This window comes from Sander lucioperca, chromosome 4, assembly GCF_008315115.2.
Source record: "Sander lucioperca isolate FBNREF2018 chromosome 4, SLUC_FBN_1.2, whole genome shotgun sequence".
Lineage (NCBI taxonomy): Eukaryota > Metazoa > Chordata > Actinopteri > Perciformes > Percidae > Sander > Sander lucioperca.
Genome location: NC_050176.1, coordinates 39228992 through 39252718, shown reverse-complemented (window position 1 = coordinate 39252718; position 23727 = coordinate 39228992). Strand labels below are relative to the sequence as shown.

Here is a 23727-nt window from a genome sequence, read left to right as displayed (position 1 = left end):
TCACAAGTTTTAAAATTCAAATAGCCATTATGAGATATGGCAAAAGTTTTGTGTGTTTATGGATTGGTCATCAAAATATAGGCTTGTATTCGGCTGTGATATATTATAAGAGACACCTTTAACAGCATCAGAAGGTCTTGAGTAAGCAATAAGGTCATGCTTCTATATTTTTTTGTAATGTAGATCATCTTTTAATGGAAGTCAAAGTTGTGCCTTTTAAATGAATGAATAAACTACACCTATAATGCACTTTAATATGCATACTGCATACATCGAAAAGCTTTTATTGTGAAATTACAGGAAGTTCTCTGTATCACTCTCGCTAGCTTGACTCCGCGCTGTTTCACTAAGGTAGCGGCTCGTGAAGCAGGAGCCCAGACAGGATTATCACCAGCAGACACCGCCGAGCGATATTTCTGCCTTCAATTCGCCTCACGCACCGGACCGCACCGACCTCTCCTTTCAACCGACGTGAGTAGAGACGTTAAACCATCTAACTTACTATGCCTCCTCAGCCTGCTTGTCATTGACAGCTCCCGCTATTAACAGTAGCTAGGTTTTTTTTTTTATTGGAACGGGAGAAATATGGGATTTCGAAACGCGAACGTTAACGTTACATTCTCCAGTTTATGTAGCCTCGGTCAAATTATGATTTACTATACGCAGTTAGAAGAAGAAAAAGAAGATCAAAAACATGGTTGAATGAGGCCTGTAATTATTTGTAAGCCTACAGTCCGGTTGAGTTGTTCTTGCAGGTCGATGTTACAGTGGAGGTTATGGCTTATCTCCCTGCTAGCGGTGATTCTCTGTGGCTCCTAGCCTCATTGCTACCGTTTACACCGCACACAGCCAGCGGACAGGCCGCCTCCAGAGGAGGCTTTCAAGCAGTAGCCTAAATGCGACATATGGGCTCTATTATAACACAGTGGTGTTAACATCGACCATTCTGTCATTCCTGTAATATAACGTGAAATATAGCTGCTGTAAACCTGTCAGTGGTGCTGTATTGTTTCCTATAATATTCTTGCAACACTTCACTCCACAGGGACCTTTACATGGCAGCCGGCTGCAGCTGCAGCATCCGTCATCTCAGCCTCCAAACTAACGGGATGACGGAGGGAATCGAGCCTCCTCACGTCGGCGAGGCGACGTTCATGGACTGCAGGAATTCCTATATCCGCTGTTGCAGCGGCTTGGTGATGTAAAGGGACTTTTCCATCTTTCCTGGTACGTCAAAGGGCAGGGTGAGCCACAACGAAGCCCTGGCAACTTGGAGTCTTACTCGGGGGGTACTTTGGCAGAGTGGATGGGAGGAACGCTAGACTCTATCCTTTACCTCAAATCAGTTGAATGAGAAGACGCTGAACTAATTAGAAAGATGGCTCACTAAAGTAGAAATATAGATAATATTTTTTTTATATTTGTGTAATAATACTGCAGCCTCCATCAGGGTGGAACCTGGAAAAGATTTGCAGTATTGTGTAAAACAGATATACTATCAGGTCATTAGGGCATCCATATAACCCACAGGAGACACTTTGGTCATTCTGCCATCGTGATGGTGGGAGCCACCATTACCTGGTGTCTCAGGACTACTGCGGTCTAACAGACATTTTGGTTCCCCTGTGGGAAAGAACTGGAGCGTGGTGGTCTTCCAGCACCATGGACTACCACGCTGAGTGCTGCCTCTGCGATCTGGAGGAGGGTCACGGTGGCTCGGATGAGCCACCGCTCCACAATATCCACGCGCCAAACCGGATTCGCCCGTCCTCGTACCGAGCCCTGAGGAGCGCTGTGTCCAGTCTGGCCCGCATCGACGACTTCTTCTGTGAGAAGATAGGTTCAGGCTTCTTCTCTGAGGTCTTCAAGGTACGTCTACTGATTGAACTACAACAAACCTCTGTGAGTTTATCATTACTGGTCAAAATGTCAAACAATCAGTGTTGGTTTATTATGGGTATGGGGTATATTATTATTATTGGACCTTGTTATGTGGGTCAGGTATCGGCCATGAAATAACAGATCCACATTAAATACAGTGGTATGTTAGTCTGGCATTGTCAGCTCTATCTGCACAGCACTGTGGAGTAAGGTCCAGCTACACCACAGATGCATTCTGGGATAGGAGAAAAAAACGCTCTGGGTTGTTTGCATTTCTTTAAACCAATCACAATCGTCTTGGGCGGAGCTAAGTTCTGGACACAGTGATGGTGGCTCTGCTAAATAGTCTCGGGAAGGAACTTGTTGTGGTGGAACATTTGTACCCCGCAAAAGAAAACGCCCCTTAACATTAAATGTAGTCAACTGTTGACACAATACAGTAACGTGAGCTATTTAAATTAGCTGATACATGGTTAAACATAATGTGCTACGAGTGTATCTCCGTGTACTTTGTCCACAGCAATCCCACCAAGCGGTCCCAAAACGTCCCAGTTAGAGAGGAAATGCAAACATATTCCTTCAAATCTTTACAATCATTCCCTGAAAGAACCAAGCAGGCCTGCCTTGTTGCCCGATCCAAATGTTTTAGCATGTAACTTGCTAGCTCGAAGGTTGTTGCTGTGTCCCGTAAAGAATGAATGTTGAGAATGGCAACACACAGAGAGCGGACATCCTGTGCGTAAGCCACACACAGGATGTCAGGCTTTATCCTGGACGTGTACTTTCGCTGGTCCAGATCCTCTCATCTTCATCCAACATCTTCATGTCTGAACTGTAAATGTTACTGCCACAACTTCCTCATAGTGCTATAGTAAAGACAGTGTGATGCCGTCTGATAAACCTTTATAGATAGTTGATTACTGCAATTATTAGATGAAATGCCATAAAAGTTGCTCTACACATTTCTGTCTCCCTCAGAATAATTGTTAGAACTTTGGTGATCCTCTGACTTTGTGTGTGTGTGTGTGTGTGTGTGTGTGTGTGTGTGTGTGTGTGCATCCTACTCTTTTCTGAGGTCACCTTAATGTATGTAAATGATCACCTCTTGCCCACTAAATCAATAGTCCAGACAGCACCCACATGTACCAGCCCTGAGCATGTACAGTAAGTTGTTGGAGTATTTGCTCAGGGTTAGGGTTCATACAACATTGATTCCAGTGCACATTCCTCTGCTCTTATCTGAAATAGCCAAAGCTCGACACACTCGCACCCAAAAACCAACATGAAAAACTAGGGGAGCGGTGCTTGGTATAACTTCATACTTCAAAGTTATTCAGTACCTCATATGATTTAATGATATGAATATTTCTGGTTTAATGCTTAAGTGCTTAAACGTGACAGTAGATACTCTGTTTCTTTGTAAGTGTGTCCACAAACTGCAAAGTAACCCAACTGCTTCAAGAACACTAACAATATAGTCTTCATTCTGTTTGTTCTGTTTCTTACATTGTAGATAAGAGAGCTCCAGTATGAACCACACCTTTATTATACCATTCTAACACTTAGCTCCAAGCACCGCTGTGCCACTCAAAGTGAAACTGACATTGATTTTCTCAGGTGGAGGAGAGTGGGTAAGCTCCAAAACAAGGGTATTTCCCAAAATGTCTGACTGTTTCTTTAATTTCCTTGACAAAAAGTCTAATCACAATATCCAAACATGAGATGCAGTATTGCAAAATTCAATAACCCCACAGTTACAGACATACATTAGTGTAATATATTCATTCACAACAGATGACGTGGGGCTGCTGTGACTCAGGTGATATAGAGTGGTTGTCTACCAATCGGAAGGTCGGTGGTTCGATCCCTGCCCCTGCAACCATATCGAAGTGTCCTTGGGCAAGACACTGAACACTCCTGTACAATGTAAAAGCACTTTGAGTGGTTGTTATGACTACAGAAGCGCTATATAAATCCAGTCCATTTACATGACACCTTAAAGTTCATGTTTAAATAATAAATAAATATCAATGCGTCTATCTGGTACATGCAACATACTGGGTTCTACTGCACTGCTAGCAAAGAATGGACAAGTTCGTGAAAGGACTGGTGGGAAAACGTAAAGCAGACGATAAAGCCACGCCAGACAACACAACTACCAAAACAAAGACAAGAAAATATGTAGGGGTGACCACAGTTCGATCTAAGGAACTTGATTCAACTGCCAATTCTAGTCTTGCTGACTATCCCTTCGCGGAGAAACGTCTGATTGTTGCGCACCTCTTTCTCTCTCTCTCTCTCTCTCTCTCTCTCTCTCTTTTTCCATCTCTGTCTTTTACGTAAAAACAGCTGATTGCGGCGCACCTTACTATCAAGGCGTGAAATATTTTCATCTACAAACGGGGGACCCTACAGAAAACCACTGAATTAGGGGGAAGGCGACAGCGGGGAATCGGTTTCGATCATGATGGTAGGGGTATGAAGCATGTGCTGCCCCATGAACACGCAGAGTTTTCTCTGCTGCACAGAGTTCACCATGCTGATCTCCTAGTGGTAGGGCCGTATCAGCAGCAGCTGCTTTTGCTTTGCTTTTTTGGTGCATGCTTTTTAGCAGGTAAGCGGTTGTCAGGGCGGTGTCCGAGCAGCAGCATGACAGCAGCTTTACATTTCTAAAAAATGGGGAATTTTAGGGGAACTTCCAAGTGTATAAAAAGGCCCAGTAGGCTAAGTATCCATAGTGCTGAGTGTCTGTGTAGGATGTAACAAAAGAGAGAAGCAGGTAATTTGGTCATATCACTTCACATTGCATGTATTGCTGTTTAACCCATCCCCAAACCACCATAGAAGCTACTGTACCCAAAACTCCCAGTAAATCATTCCACAACTGAAAAAAGCCGCCTACAAATCAGGACTGCAGTCTGGAAACATGGAGCATTACAAAGCAGCATTCTACAATGTGAGAAGAGCAGTAAAGGAGGCAAAATGGGACTACGGGAAGAAAGCGGAACTACAATCTCAGGAGAGCAACCCCAGCGTGTGTGCGTGCGTGTGCATGCCTCCTGTCTGCTGCTGGGCATCAGTAATGGCCCAGTGGATTTGTGCAGATCAGGAGGAGTGGTGGGAAATCCAGAAAGCCTATTAGTGCTATGCTATTAATATACACACACACTTGCAGGTCCACACTCTGGCTGAACATAAATATTAGCAGTTAATGGCCCTTTCAGTTACACACATAAGCGCAGAGTCACTGTACTGTACTTGCAGCTTCACATGTGCATGTTCATGTACTGTGACCCTGTGATTCTCTGCTGTATAAAGGTCTAAACTAGCCTTCTGTTTCCAGACTGGGCAAATATTTTTAGTGGGTTTACCCGTTCTAAAAGGCCTGCATATGCATGTTTACGCTAATTTTGGTGGGAAAGGGGTATTATGTTGATATTTAAGCTCATATGCATTACATTAAATCACAAAGCAGTATCTGTTAGCATGTCTCTTTTTAATAATTTGCTCTTCCCCTAAATGCATATGCAAAAAGGAGAGAGGTGCGATCAGCAAACTAGTGATTCAGAAATATTTTTATTCTACTGTTATTTCACTTTGAATATGTTTATGTTTATTGCATCTTATCTTTCTAAACAATGCTTAGACTGATGGAATAAATGGCTTGGGACCACTTAAGTAGGGTTAGGGTAGTTAGGATTTTTTTTGTAGGTTGTCAATGTTATTGTATAAAACATGTTCCTTTTTTTATCCAAACAATATAATAGTATTTATAATGTGTTATTATTATTTGCTAGTGTCTGGGGCCCTATACATAGATTACCAGGTTGTCCCAGTTCACATATCTGCATTATGCCTTCTGATTGTACTTGTTTTTTAACTTTTGTGAATAAAACTGAACTGAACTCACTTAAATAAAACGCAATCTGGAACTTCAGCAACTCACACCTTCTCTGGTTGTTTTCCAGGTGCAGCATCGGATCACAGGGCAGGTGATGGCCCTGAAAATGAACACGCTGGCTAGCAACAAAGCTAACATGCTACGAGAAGTGCAGCTCATGAACAGGCTTTGCCACCCAAACATACTCAGGTAGGTTTTAATTTATATAATATGTTGCCAGGTGAGTTTAGATCAATACAATGAGTGTGATTTGTCTCTGATCAGGTTCAGTCAGTGTTGCCTCTTTTATTGTAATCCACCTTTTATCATTCAGTGTTACCAGTCTCCCCCAGCCTTAACAAATACTGCTAATACACCTATTAGTCTGGTTCCAGGGGACACGTGTACTGTTGTACTGGTCCACTTAAGGCAGGGACACATATTATGCCTGTCAGGCCGATTATAATTAAGATGTGGGCGTTTCAATAGATCACAGTGTTGACTCTCGGCTGTTAAAGGAGAATTCCGGTCCATTTCAACCCGTAGCTCTGTTGTTTGTAAATTTGGAGTGCTTTCAGTAGCGAGAAAAATGAATCCAATTGGTGCTGCCTACACCGTGTTATCCTCCTGCTAGAGTTAGCACCCAACAGGCTGAAACAGGGCAAGTTTTAAAGGTGCTTTTAGCCTCTTAACATGTTCCAAATGTCATTACAAGTGCCTACCCATGTGAAGTGATTCCTTCTGAGTGAACACAGTGAATCTGACTGCAGGAGATGTGAAAGAAATGCATAAAAGTTGTGCTAATTCAGCTCTGTTTAGTTCCGGTGTTGAGACAGCAAGACGAGTGCTTAGGGACCGTCTACAAACTACAACACCGAAAAGAGATACACAAATATTTATTAATTTAATGATTAAATAAGGTAGTGTCTCCAAACTTACCTCAATTATAACTTGTCTCCTGCCAGTTGTACTACATCACTTACTTTTAAAAAATAAGCATATGCCTATTTTTGAAAATATTTTTGTATCTCTTTTCGGTGTTGTAGTTTGTAGACGGTCTCTAAGCACTTGTCTACTAACTCGCACTCGTCAAATTAAACAGAGCTGAATTAGCACAACTTTTATGCATTTCCTTCACATCTAGTGCACATCTACAGCCTCCTGGGTACAAAGAACAGAGCTACGTGTTGAAATCAGCCAGAATTCTCCTTTAAAAGACTCAAACTGTTCACTCAGGGCTCTAGAGTGCGACAAAATTTGTAAGGGTGCGACTAAAAATGTTCCTAGGTCGCACCGGTGCACCTAACGTCCTCTCCACAAACGAAGCAATGTTGTTTATATCGATATGGTTTAATGTTGCGTTACGTGACCCATTTCTTCTGTAAAGCCGTGCCTGTGTTTGGATCTCTCCTCTTACTCTCCGCGCAGCACCCCCCCCCCCCCCCCCATTCACTCACACACAACTCCCCTGCAACATGGAGAGACACAGCGCCGGTCCAAACTGCTGACGTTTGTCTGTATATTGTTAAGTATGAGAGGGAAACCTGTATTTGTACCAGTGTTTCCGCTGGTAACTCTCTGTTATTGCGGCCGCCACGGTGAAAAACACATTAGAAGTTATTGAATGCAACTAACTTCAGTTTGTTGAGTAATAGCGTGAGACGGAGCCTGCTGGACCTGGGCGAGAGATGTGACCCATAGCCAGAATATCATAGTTCATAAAAATGCAGTGCAGTGACGATACAGACATTTCTTACCCAAGACGTGTGTAACGCCGCTGACCTGCCAAAGCCCATTTGACTCGTGCTGGACCCATTCATAATGAGTCAGCCGTCACTCTGTGAGTAGCATACGCTTCAGTCCATCACACTCCCCCTCTCTCCCTCTGCCTCCCTATGTCTGTCCATCTATTTTTTTTTTTAAAGATTTTTGGCCTTTATTTTGATAGGAAAGCTGAAGACATGAAATGGGAGAGAGAGGGGGGAATGACATGCAGGAAAGGGCTGCAGGTCGGAGTAAACCTCTATATATACCAACTGAGCTATCCGGGCGTCCTCTCTCTCTTTTAATCAGTTATTGTTGTTGAAAACAAGTGAAGGAGCTTTCTCAGAGATATATGTATATTTTGTAATATATCCTAGGCTATTTATTTCAGATCATTTTCATTTACATGTGTTGGAGCTGTATATTTTCAAACTGGGAAGGAAACCCTGTCTTTGCATTTTATTTTAATTAATAAACATTTATCCCACTTTGCAAAAAATACAGAGATATATATCGTTTATCGCCATTCAGCCGAAAAATACAGAGATATGATTTTTTTATTTTTTATTTTATTTAACCTTTATTTAACCAGGAATATCCCAATGAGATTAAAAACCTCTTTTTCAAGGGAGTCCTGGCGAAAGAAGCCGCAAAAAAGTTACAAACATACAAAACGATTACATATACATTATGAAAAACAATTACAAAGGATCGACTCAAGTGCTCTCAATCTGGACTTAAAAGTGTTCAATGAAAGTAATTCAGTCAATTTCCAGTCTTTTTGCAACATGTTCCCTTGGCAAAAGTTGTGGATAGTAGTACCTGTTAGGTTGTACTTTTTTGGTATCCAAATAAGCTAGGTGGATTTTAGGATGACGGATCACACAAGGCTCAAAGTCAGAGATTCCAGTTGGCTAAATCCAAGCACTTTTAAGCTCCTCTTAATTACTCAGTAAATCCAAGCAATTTCAAGGCCTTGATTATTATTATTTTGAATCCAAGCACTTTCCAGACCCTGGGCAACCCTGATTCCAGAATATGGCCTACAGAATTAAAAAGAAATCCTATTTCTTCCCCTCTCCCTCTCAGGTTTCTTGGGGTTTGTGTGCATGAAGGTCAACTCCACGCTCTGACTGAGGTAAAACCATCACTCATATCTCTATTCTTTTAATATTGTCAAATTTCTTTATTTCTTCAAAATCTGAAGTTTTATCTCTTTTTCTCACTTTGAGTCTGGCTCTTCCATTCTTTGTGGCCTTTCCTTTTTCTCCTCCAACCTGTTTCTTTCATATGTTGACGGATGTGGACAGGGTATGGGAGGAGACAACTTCAACTCACGCTTTCCAGAATTGATTTGCTCTGCAGAAGACAATATTACATGAATTGGCTTCTGGTCTATGTTTTCTTCTATCTGCACCTCTGCTCCTCAGCAATAATAATAATAATAATAATAATACATTTTATTTATATAGCACTTTACATGGTACTCAAAGACACTTTACAGTAAAAACAGCACATATAGCACATTAAAAACAGATAAGCAATAAAACCAACACATAAAACAAGCATATTAAAAGCAATTACAAACAATAAAAGCAGTAACTATCAGGTGAGAAATGTAAGACTAGTGTATGTGGAAGGCTAATCTAAAGAGGTGTGTTTGATGAGGGTTTTGAATGTGTCCAGGTCAGTACAGTCACAGATGTGTATGGGTAGGGAGTTCCAGAGAGAGGGGGCTACAATGCAAAATGCAATGCAATACAAGACTGTATTGTCTGAGTGATCTCGTTTTCTACGATACATACATAAAACTGACATTACGGTATAGTGTCTTACTCAACTCTTAAAGGTCCCATGGCATGAAAATGTCACTTTGAGGTTTTTTAACATTAATATGCGTTCCCCCAGCCTGCCTATGGTCCCCCAGTGGCTAGAAATGGTGATAGGTGTAAACTGAGCCCTGGGTATCCTGCTCTGCCTTTGAGAAAATGAAAGCTCAGATGGACCGATCTGGAATCTTCCCTTTATGACGTCATAAGGGGAAAGGTTACCTCCCCTTTCTCTGCTTTGCCCACCCAGAGAATTTGGCCCCCCATGAGAAAGAGAGAGACATCATGGCTTGCAAACAAGCGAAGCATGGCAGTTGGTCAAGGCCAAAATATATCATGTTAATAGAAAAGGAAGACTGTAAAACACATCACAGGGTCAAAGCAGAGTAGAGAATAACAGGACAATGATCTGAACCTGAACCTCCACAAAATACACCATAGGGCAGATTAATAAACACAGCCAGACTGACCAATCCACGTTTGAGCAACTCCGAAAACATTGTTCCAGATCACTTTTTCCCTCATTCAGTTCAAAAAAGATTTAAGCATTCTTATTAGTACCAGTGACATAGATGAGCATGGTAACATTATAAACTGTGCTTATATCTAGAGCTGCAAATATTAATCGATGAATCGATTAGTTGGCTATTAAATGAATCGCTAACTATTTTGATAGTCGATTAATCAGTTTGAGTCATTCTTTTTGAAAAAAAATTAAAAATGATTTGAAACCAGCTTCTTAAATGTGAATATTTTCTAGTTTCTTCTCTCCTCTGTGACAGTAAACTGAATATCTTTGAGTTGTGGACAAAACAAGACATTTGAGGACATCATCTTGGGCTTTGGAAAACTGATCAACATTTTTCACCATTTTTCTGATATTTTATAGACCAAACAACTAATCAATAACTGAGAAAATAATCAAAAGATGAATCGACTATGAAAATAACCGTTAGTTGCATCCTTATTCATGTGTTTGGTGTCTATGTGTGTCGGCATGTGTAAAGGCAGATTAATTGAAGACATGTTACTGTTTCTCTCCGTAGTATATAAACGGAGGTAACCTGGAGCAGCTGTTGGACAGCGATCTGTACCTGTCGTGGTGCGTCAGGATCGGTCTGTCTCTGGATATCGCCCGAGGGCTGCAGTACCTGCACAACAAGGGCATATTCCACAGAGACCTCACCTCCAAGGTACAGCATTTATCATGAGGGCTCCGTGAGCTACATTGATCTATTTACAGAGACTAACTTTACCTGGAGACAATACACCGAATCACCGTGACGATGTGTTAACACAAAAAAATGGCAGTTGACTTTAATAGAGATATGTAAAAATCTGCAAACTTGAATATTTTTGTTGTCATTTTCAGCCCAAACTGTACAGTTTAAGGTTATACATTTAAACACAGAGGTCTGACCTGTCTGACGTTTCTACTGTCCTTATTTTCTGTCCTGTGTTGGATTGCTAGTGTCTTTGATAAACCAAATCTAGCATTAGGAACAGCGACATCTCACTGCCGGTCAGATTGACTGCTAGTTTGGGTGGTGTCATCTTCTTTAGTCTGTGGCCCAACAGGTAAATAAGGGCTCCAAGCTAACGTTAGTGAAAAACATGCATTTTAGATGAATGAGGTGAAAGTATATCCAGTTGTTCCTCGTCCCTGTTTCCTCAGCGCCTTTAAATTGCAAATTGCTGGACTAGAGATCAGTGAGAAAATGTATTTTGTACTTAATATTCATCAATAGGCCCATTTTTTTACCAATAGTTTGTTTTTCTGTGCAGAACTGTCTGGTTCGCTGTGATAATGGCATGTTCACAGCTGTGGTGGGAGACTTCGGCCTGGCAGAGAAGATCCCTGACTACAGGTCAGTGGGGGGGGATGTCCTTGCCTCTGTTTAATAACAAACCCTTCATGAAAGAATTGTAGTCAGCAATTTCATTCTGATGTCATTCTTAGCTTGGCATCACCATCTGAGCCATACCTAATCCTTACAGTATGTGTTGGCAGAGACTGTGTAATAGATGAGTAATTCTTAGTTATTTAGTCTAACTCAAATGGATGAAGGTTAAAGTGTTGTGAGCTGAACAAAAATCAAACAGATCGGTATCCATTGAGGAGCTGTGTCAGTATTACAGAGGTATCTAAGCTTGGGGTCAAGGGTCAGCCCATCATGACTTGTCTTGTAGCCCTAATATTACCCCACCTGTTACACGGCTCATTACACGGCAACTCATGCAGAGGTCACCCACTGACACCGGCTGTGTCCCGGGCGGGACAGTTAACTTTACCACTGATGAACACTGCTCTCTGGCAGAAGCCAGGTTGCCCCGGTGAGTGAGCTAACCATGGAGCTAACTAATGTTTGCCCTGTTGCCATTAGCGCTGTTAGCGATCCCCGTTTCCTCCACCCTCTGTCTCCCTTTGTGATTTGCTGATCAGTGCTATGAGCTCCGTTCATATTATCAATATAATATGAACCAATACAACAACAAAGCATTGAAAAGAACCAGTGTTAACAAAATTGAACATTACAAGTTCAACAAAGATGTGTTGCAGGGCTGTTGCTTTGGATTGCATTATGTGTACAGTGGGGTCTAGTTTTACATCATGGTGTATCTACAATATACAAAATATTATAAATAAAATCATAGCGCTGGCTCACAGCAAATTTGGACCAGTGCAGTGTATCTGAATGAGAATGTGTCTGACGGGAATGCTTGCTTTCTTTGCAGTGATGGTGTGGGGAAGCAGCCTCTGGCCATCGTGGGCTCCCCCTATTGGATGGCCCCTGAAGTTCTGAGAGGAGAGCTGTATGATGAGAAGGTAAACCTGCGTCATCTTTGGTGTCTGCACAACTCACACAAACACCTACTGGAGTAAAGTGCATTATTAACTGACCACGTAAGTCTTCCTCTTACTGAATTATAGGCAGTAAAACACACCGTTGGTCATTTCAATACACTCAGGGGTTTTACTTAGTCTAGTATGACCTGTGGTAAACGTTAGTTAGTGTTAGCAAACTTTAGGCCAAATCCACACTACTACGTTTTGGTTTAAAAACTTTTGCCACATTTACGCCTGGGTTCGACACTACTCCGGCGTTGCCGAGTCATTTGGAAACACTGCTTTAGGTTTGAAAACTCCAGGGTTGCTTTGTAGTCTGGACGGGCACAAACGGAGACCTTTGGAAACAACGATGCATATCAGTCAGTCTTATCAGTTAGGTAGGCTTACATACCTTTAAGTAACAGTTCCACCTCATCGTCGGTCCAAGCACATCAGTCCCTGGTCTTACTTTTTGCAATTGTTCTTTCTCCAAAGTATTTTCTTTATTTTCTATTAGGGATGCACCGAATCCAGGATTCGGCTTCGGATTCGGCCGAATATTGGGCTTTTCGACGGGGTTCGGTTTCTGCCGAACCTTAGAATTTTTCCCAGGGAACCGAACCCTACATTTGCACAACCCATTATCATTCTGAACTCGTAAAATAAGGATGTTTGGATAGTGGCTGTCAGCGTCTGATGCGATGAAAAAGGCGTCTTTCAGCGTGTTTGTGTAAGCCCGGTAATCGGCCGTCGGACCGTCTGGCGAAGTCGGTGACTCGAGTCTGTTCTGTGTGTCCCGTGCTGTCGGCCGTCCGAGGAGCCGTCAGCATTCATTTTGGCCGACCCGACATGTTCAGTCGGGAGACAGGGCAGTCGGGACTCACCTGGAAATGGCGAGCAGATGAGCCTCTCAAAATCTGAAGAAAATCTTTTAAACTGACCTTTGTTGATCTGAAATGAAGACAGATTCAGAAACTGCAAGGCCTATTTGTCTCTTAAAATGTTTTCAGAAACACGTTTCGGTGAACTATTTTAGTACAATATGAGATCGTATTTAACGCACCGGGGAGAGCAGCAGTGAGATAGGATTTAGCAGTATGTAAGTAGTATGTAAGGGTGAATTTCCGCGTAAAGAGGTTGGTTGGGGTGGTGGATGGGTCAAACACAGGACTTTCACCCAGGAGAGCGGGGTTTGCGTCCCGCTTGTCACTCTTGCTGTAGTCGTTTTTTTTCTTTCCTCCCGCGTGTCACAGAACCGTAAGCCCACCCACGACCTTTTTCTTAACATAACTACGTCAAAAGGGACGGCAACAGTCCCGACCAAGCGCGTTTACTTATAGCGCTAAAGGAGACTTTTAGCGTCAATAAGAACGACAAAGGCACCTGACCAAGCGTCTACGCTGGTCGACGTAATGACGGCGCCATTGATTACGGGAAGGTGTTTACGTAGGTGGAGCGTTCAATGCAGTAGGCTGTGAGAAAGTGGAAATGGAACTCGTGAGCAGAAAAAGTGTAGTTTGGCAGTACTTTCAATCAAACGATGCCATTCAAGTCCAGCTACATGTTCAATTTACAATGCCGATTTGTCTGGTGGTGGCGAGGACCCTAAACTATACACAACATCACCGCTGTTACAACATCTGGTATGAAACATCTGAAAGAATACGAGTTGTGATGAAGGAATCTACAGACAGCAGCCAAAATGCAGCAACTTCAGGTACGGCAAAGGAAGGACAGTCACAGCTAAAAACTTGTGTTAACCAGACGACCATTAGCAGCTTTGCTAGCCCTACACCGAATCAGCGGCACGTGCATGCCCAGTGTATGTGAATGGTCATGTGATATGTGTTGTCAGACGTGTTGATATGGACCGAGATCAGTCTGTTACTGAAACTAAAGCTCTTGTGTGGACAGAAATTGTTTTTGTCTCAAAACGACGCTTAAAAATGAAAATGTAGTGGTGTAGACCTTAGATAGATATTACTGACTAACACTTATGGCTCTTCTCTTGTGCTACTTTTATAATATGTTATAGCAAAGTCCCGCTCATACACCCGCCCAACCAATCACGAGTCAATCCCAGCTGTCAATTATTACGTTTCACCCTGTTTGATAGAATCAAATAACTAATAAAACCCAACTTATCAGAACATGAACACTTGAACAAACATCAGCATGATCAGAACTACCTAAAATAACAGAAACCATCTGTTAAAACATTTATTTGACATGTACTTTGATTTTTTTTAGTTTGGTCCAGGCCCCCTCCACTAACATGGAGGGGGCCTGGTTTATGACCTATACTGCAGCCAGCCACCAGGGGGCGATCCAGATGTTTTGGCTTCACCTATACAGTCTATGCATCTACCCCTGGTTTGAACACATTGACAGTGAGCTTGGATGAGATGGATTTGGAGTGCTGAACCTGATCAACTTCTCATGATTTTCACGTTTTATGACTATGAGTGTTAGCACAAATACCAGAAGCTGTAGACCCCAAACTATTTGTGTTGGTATCAATCCTCTACTACCCATAAGGCTGCAGTTTACCGCTGTGTGAAATCTAGTTTGAGGCCTAACCTAACCTATGTGTGCACTTCCTCTCCTCTGCTCAGGTGGATGTGTTTGCGTACGGCATCATCCTGTGTGAGATCATTGCCCGGATTGAAGCTGATCCTGACTTCTTACCGAGGACAGAGGTAGTCTTCACGCCTGGGATTTATTCTGCTTGTGTAGTGGTGTGTCGCTCCCGCACAGACAGAAACATGTTGCTACTTTAATATGTATGGCGGGAAGAATAATAAGAAATAATATTTTCTATGTCAATGTTCTAAACTGCTCTCTAGGAGAAAAATGTATCATTACAGAGCCAGTTTGTTCAATAGTTCATCACTGAAAGGCTGTGTGTCTGTATGTGTCTGTGTAAGTCGTGATTGTAATGGTTTTCTATAACCTGTATTTGTAGCCTCTAGTTATTGATACTTGATATGCAGTGATTTCATATTTGTAACATAGCAACAAGACATGGAGGATTGCATTGAAACCTCTGTGTGTGTGTGTGTGTGTGTGTGTGTGTGTGTGTGTGTGTAGGACTTTGGTCTGGACGTGGATGCATTTGAGAACATGGTTGGGGATTGTCCAGCTGCGTTCTTTAGCCTTGCTGTTGCCTGCTGTAATGTAAGTACACACACACACACACACACACACACACACACACACACACACACACACACACACACACACACACACACACACACACACACACACACACAGTCTCATAAGCATACCCAAACAGAATCTGCAGACTTTTTTTGACAGTTTTCAGCGATGATCCAGAATGGAAATCTGTGGAATTTAGCGTTCTGTTTTTCTGGTTGAAGCAGAGATGTGTTAACATTTTGAGTTTTATTTTAGTTTTTTTTATATTTGTTGAAAATCTGCGGAATTCTGTGTGGCCCTGCTCATAAGGTTGCAGAGTGTATACTTGTTTTGAGTTTTAATGCACTTGTCTGACACCACCATGGACAGTTGGACCTCTCTCTCTCACTCTGTGTGTCTTTGTTGACAGCATGTGACTAACTTCTCTAAATGAATGTTTTCTTGATGTTAACATACATTCTTCATATGTGGAACTTTGTCTTCGTGTTTTCAGATGAGTGCAGTGAGCCGTCCCTCGTTCTCTGACATCGTCTTCACATTTGAGGGCATGGACAGAGAAGAAGAGAGAAAGAAGCCCATTGCACTCGGTAAAAGGACCAAATATAATTCCATTTTTTATGTCTTCATAAGGGTAAAAGACATAGAAGACGTTTTTTTACAGCACTTTTGATATGGGTGCTCCCCCAGCTTACACAGCTTTTCTCTGAAGACTTGATCTGTCCCCTATCTTTGAGCATAGTAAGTGCTAGGGGAGGGAGGGGAGGGAAATGCATCATAGATATGATATATCATAGATGGCCAACATTCTGATTAGCCAGAGGGTGTGTATTACTTTTGAATAACTGTGCAGCTAGACTGGAGCCAGTGATAACCACTCATATTTATAGTCATTCATACAGCCATCATAACCTGGTGGGGGCTACTTCCCTTTTCCTCTTTGCATATTAGACATTCATTTATCATATTTGATGTGGGGACCCCCCTTCAAGACAGAACCTTGAGATGAGATTATAAAGCAGGACCTATTTAAGGCCCTTATCATGTCAGGTAATATTAGTGGTGAATATTTCCAAGCAAACTTTGAATAAAAGTAGCACAAGCCATTTGACACAGGACCCTGGAGTAGTTGCTACAGCTTCTCACACGTCAGATGGTTTCCCCCTCTCAGGGTTTCCCCCAGAGAGTTAGCTTACTTCATGGCTGACTCAGACAGAGTAGCGTTGCATCCTGGGAAATAAGATTCTGGTATTTTCCGGTAATTCTCCAAAAGAACTGTTTTTGTTTGCCTGCTGGAACTGGGAATCTTTTAGCCTAGTTGACACCAGACCCTTCTGAGTTGTAACTGAGAGTGGGTCTCGATTTGGAAAAATTGGAAATGGGCTTGAATGGGCTCTTGGCCAGACGGACTTGCAGAGCAAATCTCAAATTTGCCGGAAGTTCATCAGGGTTTTCCCAGGCTAGGAATCTTGAACATGTGATTAAGCATGACACCTTCTCCAAAACCTCATTAGCAGTAGCACACACACATAAAACCATACCATTTCTGATTCACTCTGGTACAAGAATATGATGAAAAAGAGGATGTAACAGTAGTAACATAGTTTGGTTGGTATTGTGTTTTTTCCACCTCAAAGATTGAGACTACGTTTAAGTCTACATAACATTCTGGGTTTTGCGACTATTCCAAAAAAGACAAAATTCCGACTAAGCTGTTTTCATGGCTAATGAAAGTTTATATTTCACTAATATTCCAGTTTATATGTAGCCATGCAAAATAGGATTTTTCTAAGTTATCCAGCGGTGGTGGACTTGTTGGACCGTGTGAACACAGCCTCCCTCTTTCATTTCCTCAACCTCCTTCATGAAAAGGTCACCGTTGGCTCATATTCAAAAACCTGTTGGAACCTAAGTGTTACGGGAATGACTCAAAACGCCTCTCAAGATGTCTAGGATAACAATGCATTCCCTAACTGGAACCACGACCTCAGCTAACTCCGTCAGCAGCTTCACACGAGCGACCAGCCCCGTCTTCTGCTGCTGCTGCTGTCTCGTTATTAGTGGTTGGTCGAAAAGAAAACAAAGCTGGTAATAAAAGGCGTTCAGGCTTCGAGGCCACCGTCAAAGGTGCCCAAAAATCAAATGTCTCTTCAGTGTGGAGAGCTACACACAACATCCGTGATTCTGTGACAAGAGTCTCTCTTTAGCTCGCCGAGACTCAATCTTCGTATTAACTCTGAGCACCTGCGGTTAATTGATAAGCCCCGCCCACTACCAGCCAGCCAAAACAAAAGAAGAAAGTATTAAAGACTACTAAAAGGCACACTGCTCACCCTAACATAAGTCTTTCATAATGTTCAAAAGTAGGTGTGTTTCTTCTTCTGACCAGAGATTTGGGCTTTTCTTTTGGCCGTGCATCTCTACCGCAGCCTTGCAAACTGTTGGCTAACCGTAAACTGACCGCAAACTGTTGCAAGCCCAAGGAAAACACATATTCCGAATGTGCTGTATAAATGTCCAAACAATGCTTCTAAAACCCGACTAATACTGGCATATATCCCACATGTCGTAATATGAAAATGCCATATTCGGAAAAAGGCTTTATTTGGAATGTCCAAACGGAATATGCTGTTTACATGACCTGTGTCAAGTTCGGAATATTGTCATATTCGGAATAATAGTGGATTGTTAGTATGCATGGAACATACTAAAAGCATAACCAAATGTTACGACGATTTAGTTCTACTTTAAAAGAAAACACAAGAAGACAGCACCCCTAAAACTTAGTGAAAGTAACATAAAATATCTAGGAATGTGATGTGTGTCAGTATTTTAAAACTGAACCCTGGTCCAGTCTCCCAGGTAGTCTCACCTTACAAAGCACCTCAAATCAAACACATGCAATTACTTGATATTCAACAAATATTCAACAAGCATTTAGCAAAACATTCAACAAAGCACAACCAGAGTCATGTTGGCAGGCTGATCAAGGAAAATTAATATATATATACACAGGGGAGCCTGATGTCTCTGTCAGGACTGAAAAGGGGGAACAGGACAGGGTGCTGCTCCAATCAGTGTCCTCTAGCATCAAGTAGGAAGAGGGAGGGATCAAACTAACTGGGCCAATCCCTGACTGGAGAACGCACATCCTACTTGGCATGTTACAAATAATGACAAACAGAGTTAAAGACAGGGAAAGGTGCCAGCGGCGGCCCTAACACCATATTATACACCAGATAATAACTCCCAGTGTCAGTGTCATTTGTCTTTGTGTTCATGTTCTATTTCACGTACATGTCTGTCTCCCTCCTTCCCTTGCTCAGAGGCAGTGGCAGCAGACGTCAGCCCGTACCGGTGCCACAGCTCTCCTTGTCACCCGGGTGACCGCAGCCAGCAACGGCAGGGCTTAGCGAGGAGCCAATCGGACACGTTATCCCCGGGCACCCAGACGCCTCTTCTCCTCGGGACCCCTGTGCGGGTCAACCCCTTCTCTCTCAGACAGGACCTGAATGGGGGGCGGTGTAAACTCTTAGACACACCTAGCAAGTCCGTCATCTCCCTGACATTTACCCTCCCGGCGCTTCGCGACCCTTGCTCCTCCCCCCACCTTCTCCGAGGGATGCCAGGGACGCGAGCGCTGCCGAGGAGGTGCCAGTCGCTCCCCTGTACTCCAGAGCTCAGCTGGACTGTAGCCTTGCCAAGAGACCCGGAGGGGAAGGAGGAGGAAAAGGATGAAGAAGACAACAGAGTGGCGATTACAAGAGGGACAGTGGAGGATGTGGGGGACCACATGAGGAAGAAGACAGGGGCGTCAGAGGAGGCAGATGAGAGGTTACAGGTAGAGCAAATGGAGATAACTGCCAAGAGAGAGTTGTTAACGGAGGAGGATGGGATGGAAGAGGATTCATGTCTTTCTGTGGAGCTGGAGATGGTGTCTCTGGAGCGGTTAGAGGAAGAGGAGGAAGAGGAGGCACATCTAACAGAACCCATGGACTGTACCAAGTCTCCTGAGCCAGCAGAGAGAGTCATTGACTCCTCACCTGGAAGACCCCTGCTCACCTCCACTTGCTCCTCCTCCTTACAGACCAATGGCTGGCGACTCCCCATCTCCAACGGACCGCGCACATTGCCTGCTCTGCCACGACTGGACAACAACAACGGCTCAGCCCTTGTGATTGGTCAGCAGGTGCGGTGGGGTGGAGGAGAGCGTGCGAATGGTTACAGCGGCTCCCAGCTCCAGTCCTCTGGCCCTAGCGGCACCTCTGAGCAGGATGAGGTCATTTCCTGTCCAGGCTGCTGTCTGGTGGGTCTGAGTTTCCCCTTTGTGTGCCTCCGGGGTTCAACTGCTGTGCCCGCCCCCCACCAAAGGGCTTCGTTACCACGGCGACTCTACCAGAACCTCAACGGTACCATAACCGGTGGCAGCGCTTCCTCGTCAACCACAGCCGCCCCAGCAACCAAAGCTCTACTGTGTCGAAGCACAAATGGACTCGTAGTGGGTGGGCCCTCGGTGCCATGTGAGCCTGGCCGGTCCCTGCCGGAGGCCCAGAGATAAGCCTGCTGACGGGGGATGCACCAGCACTACATTTTAGAGGACAAACTTAGTAACACTAAGGGCACTTTCACACCTGTAGTTCGGTAGACTCGGTGCAATTCGGGGGTGAAGTTGCAACGTTGTTGCATTTTTCATTTGGTTCGGTTTGCGTTCAGACTGCACTTTGTCAGGCGCACCAAACGTTAACAAATGTCACACGGTTGAAACGGTCGCTGGTCTATTGGACAGAATATCAGAGTGACAGTGTTTTTTAAATGGGGGTACTAGTACCCATAGAGGTACTTTGGAGTACTGCAGAGGTATGTGAGATTTTTTTTAAATGTTAATAAAATATCAGTCATGCCTAATTCCTAAAATAATTAAACTATAATAATGAATTCTTTAAGTGGAACATTCAGCATTTGAAATGTAGCATTTAAGTGTTTTTTAGTTACAAGACACTGATGGTTCAGCACTATGTACCTCTTTATTTAGGCCTTTTTCTACCAAAATAGTTTGCACTGGTCAGGGGGTACTTGGCTAAAAAGATATTTCAAAGGAGGGTTGGGGGGGTCCATTATTGACAAAAGTTGGAGAACCACTGTTTTAGAAGAAGGCGAACAATATGAGCAGCTGACAGACAGCGAGGGAAGGAGATGGCGGGCCCTGATGAGAGAGAGATGATGATGTGTTGTCACCCAGACGATGAGCAATATGTGGTCATAATAAGTTATGGATTTGAAATGTATCTTAGCTTAAACCATCTATTTTATTCTATATATTTCAACTCTGCACACAATTTATGGAGTTCATAAATTGTGTGCAAAGTTGAAATTGCAGGCTACTTTGTGCACTATTTTTAGTTTACATCCTACATTTGGGTCAGATATCATTCTCAGCTAAAGGGAACTGAACTCTAGTGCACTTGGAAGGGAACCGAGACCTCCTTCAAGCAGAACAAAGTTTTTGGTCAGCACCAAAGTTCCAACGGCCTTTCACACCAACCCAAACGAACCGGATTATCCAACGAAACGCTCCAGGGTTGGGTCAAAACGGACCAAACAGCTGAGGTGTAAAGTCACCCTAAATGTTGCTTCGCAAATACTGAGAACCCAATACTGAGAACCCAATACTGAGCCCAGCATCTGTGTGTGTTAATAATTCTGTGCAGTCCCAGCAAACAGTGGTAGGTTGGTGGTTAAAGTGCCACCGCACTCATGCGTAAAGGGTCAACTACAGAACATTCCTGGAATTTACACCAATGTTGGGTAGAAAGATGGCTGTGCATATTGCTGGTGTTTCCACTCTTACTTGGAATTATCATTTTACAGACATTAGACACACTTTTGTTTCTTCGTGAAATGAAGCCATGCTTTGGACCATTTCTTCCTTTCCACCATGACTCCCTCAGTGTAGTGGCATAGATGCATGAGTTTGGCGTCATTGTTTTGCAATGGGCAACTGACAGAAAACATTCCAGCCTTGATAAAAGGAATTGGAACCAGTTCTAGATTCCCATCCCTAGGCCCACTACTGATGGACCACTGCACTGTTAAGCCCAGGTTTCAATATGGAGTTAACACAAACATGGGAAGCACAGTGTGCAGGTCCAAACCATATTTAAAATTGATTCTATTTAATTAATGGAACAATAACTACAGAGGGAATATTTATATAATATATCAAGATGATTTACTTCCTAAATGTGTGTGTGTGTGTGTGTGTGTGTGTGTGTGTGTGTGTGTGTGTGTAAGCTGATATCTGTTGCTTGGGGGACTTAAAGGAAGAAACTCTTGGGCTTGTCATGTAAATTATTTTGCACTTGCAGGAAGACACCAGGCTTTTATTTAATGGTGCTTTATTTAAATGTGTGTGTGTGTGTGTGTGTGTGTGTGTGTGTGTGTGTGTGTGTGTGTGTGTGTGTGTGTGTGTGTGTGTGTGTACTTCTGGCCCAACAAATTAAACACCATTCACCCTTTGATCATCTTGTGTGTGGAAATGTGCATTTTGATCACACTGTTGTAACTTAAAAATGGTATGTGGAGCAGGTATGCATATTTATTGTACAGAATACAGATCATTCCACACACTGTGTGTGTATGTGCTTTTGAGCGAAGGGTAGAGTGATGGATACTTGCAGGATAACCTTTATCCCTTCATTTCTGATGTTAAACCATGATTTTTCGCTTCATTTCTATGTTTGTTCTTCTATACAACTGCGTGCAATAATCTGGTAATAAACAGAAGTGGTTGTGCATAACCCTCTGCGTGGTTTTTAATTATTTTTTTAACATTTACTAAATAGTTGAAAGTGAAGGAGTGCTGCCCTCGGAAAATGATGAAGTTGAGACACAGAAACAGTAATTTCAAGTCAAAAAGACTAGGTAAAAACTTATGGCTGGACTGTGTACGGTTATATATATTTGTGAGAATAAAGTGAGAGGCTTTAGAGTTCCTGAGCTGACATTGTCGTCTCTGCTTCTCTGGGTTATGAGAGGCCATCTGGTTTTTTAAAGTGATAAGATATTATAAAGGGAGTACAGGATATTGGCCCCCAGGGAATGATTGGAAACTGAGAAAAGGTCTCCTCTGACCACGGGAAGCAGAGATGACAATGGAGCAGTGTTACGCAGGCGGAGAAGTGTAGCGCAAGTTATGAAAATGTCCTTGGCTCTCACGCAACTCCCTAGAAGATTAAGAAAATACACAGGTATTCATTAATATGAACATCGTAAAACATTTTGTAACCGATGTATACTTTTGGTAAATGGAATGCAACGTAGCAAATCCCAACAATAACAGCTTGTCTCTTTCTTATCTGATGCCTTTTAGCGGCATCAGATGCCTGGCGAGACTCTGTCGGTTTGTTAGGAGAGATAGACTTGTCTTGTAATATCTGATCCGTGTACACGTATTTGTAATTGCAATATCATTCTTCACTAAAGCTTGTTATAATTTTAACTGAACGAATCCTGAGTTTTATTTCTGATCTACCAGTCACTAAAGATTTGAGTGGAGACTAAGTGGAGTCAGATGGCCAGACCGGTCATCGGTCACATTTTTACACCAAAATCTTACAACGGTTATTGTGCTTAACTGTGGCCATAGTAAATAGTCAACAGTGGTGTCTATATATATATATATATATATATATATATATATATGAAATGTTCTTTTGTAGTGGAACGTGTTATATATTTGTTAAGTAGCAAATCACTGCCATGCTAGAAATACTTGAGACAAATAATTGAGGACTGCTTTCAATGTAATCATGCTATTTTTAACAAGTTATTGTTCTGGAGAACCATCTAAAGTGTTATTTCTCTAATGTTAATGTTATTTTCAAATCATTCCAAAGAAAACTGTGAGGCGAGAAAACATAAGGAGTCCGGGGAATAAGCTCCCCAGAACTAAGATAGTAACAAGCATTTCTGGGACATAGATGCACACCGATGGAAAGAGAGAGGAGAGAGGAGCTCAGTGTGTCAAAGGAAGTCCCCTGGCAGTCTAAAACTATAACAGCATAACTAAGAGCTGGTCCAAGGCAAACCTGGGCCAGCTCTGTAAGGGTTGGTAGATGAATTTGACGACGACGATGAAGAGGAGCAGAGAAGAGAAGGGGTGCCATGTCTAGGCGAACCCTGCAACTTGTCACTCCTTAACTATAAGCTTTATCAAAGAGGAGAGTTTTAAGTTTACTCTTAAATATGGTGACGGTGTCTGCCCCCCGAACCCAGACTGGGAGCTGGTTCCACAGGAGAGGAACCTGGTAGCTGAAGGCTCTGGCTCCCATTCTACTTTTAGAGACTCTAGGAACCACAAGTAACTCTGCATTCTGGGAGCGCAGTGC

General features: G+C 42.8%; 1 protein-coding gene across 1 annotated transcript; it reads left to right on the top strand.

Annotated features, from left to right (window-relative positions):
* Positions 1-313: 313 nt before the first annotated feature.
* Positions 314-20416, top strand: LOC116060668 (dual specificity testis-specific protein kinase 2-like). The gene is made up of 12 exons (XM_031314380.2): positions 314-471; positions 1046-1869; positions 5850-5971; positions 8615-8663; positions 10401-10547; positions 11140-11222; positions 12091-12181; positions 14800-14883; positions 15275-15361; positions 15837-15930; positions 18667-19091; positions 19197-20416. The coding sequence occupies exons 2-12, from the start codon at positions 1663-1665 to the stop codon at positions 19896-19898; spliced, it is 2091 nt and encodes a 696-aa protein (XP_031170240.1). The 5' UTR covers positions 314-471; positions 1046-1662; the 3' UTR covers positions 19899-20416.
* Positions 20417-23727: the final 3311 nt, after the last annotated feature.

What these genes read in the sequence shown, in the direction of transcription:
- LOC116060668 (XM_031314380.2), top strand. Translation starts at nt 1,663, where the DNA reads ATGGACTACCACGCTGAGTGCTGCCTCTGCGATCTGGAGGAGGGTCAC. An exon ending in TGCCACCCAAACATACTCAG is followed by an intron (nt 5,972 to 8,614) that starts GTAGGTTTTAAT and finishes TCTCCCTCTCAG; the next exon opens with GTTTCTTGGGGTTTGTGTGC. An exon ending in AGGATGAAGAAGACAACAGA is followed by an intron (nt 19,092 to 19,196) that starts GTGGCGATTACA and finishes GAGCAAATGGAG; the next exon opens with ATAACTGCCAAGAGAGAGTT.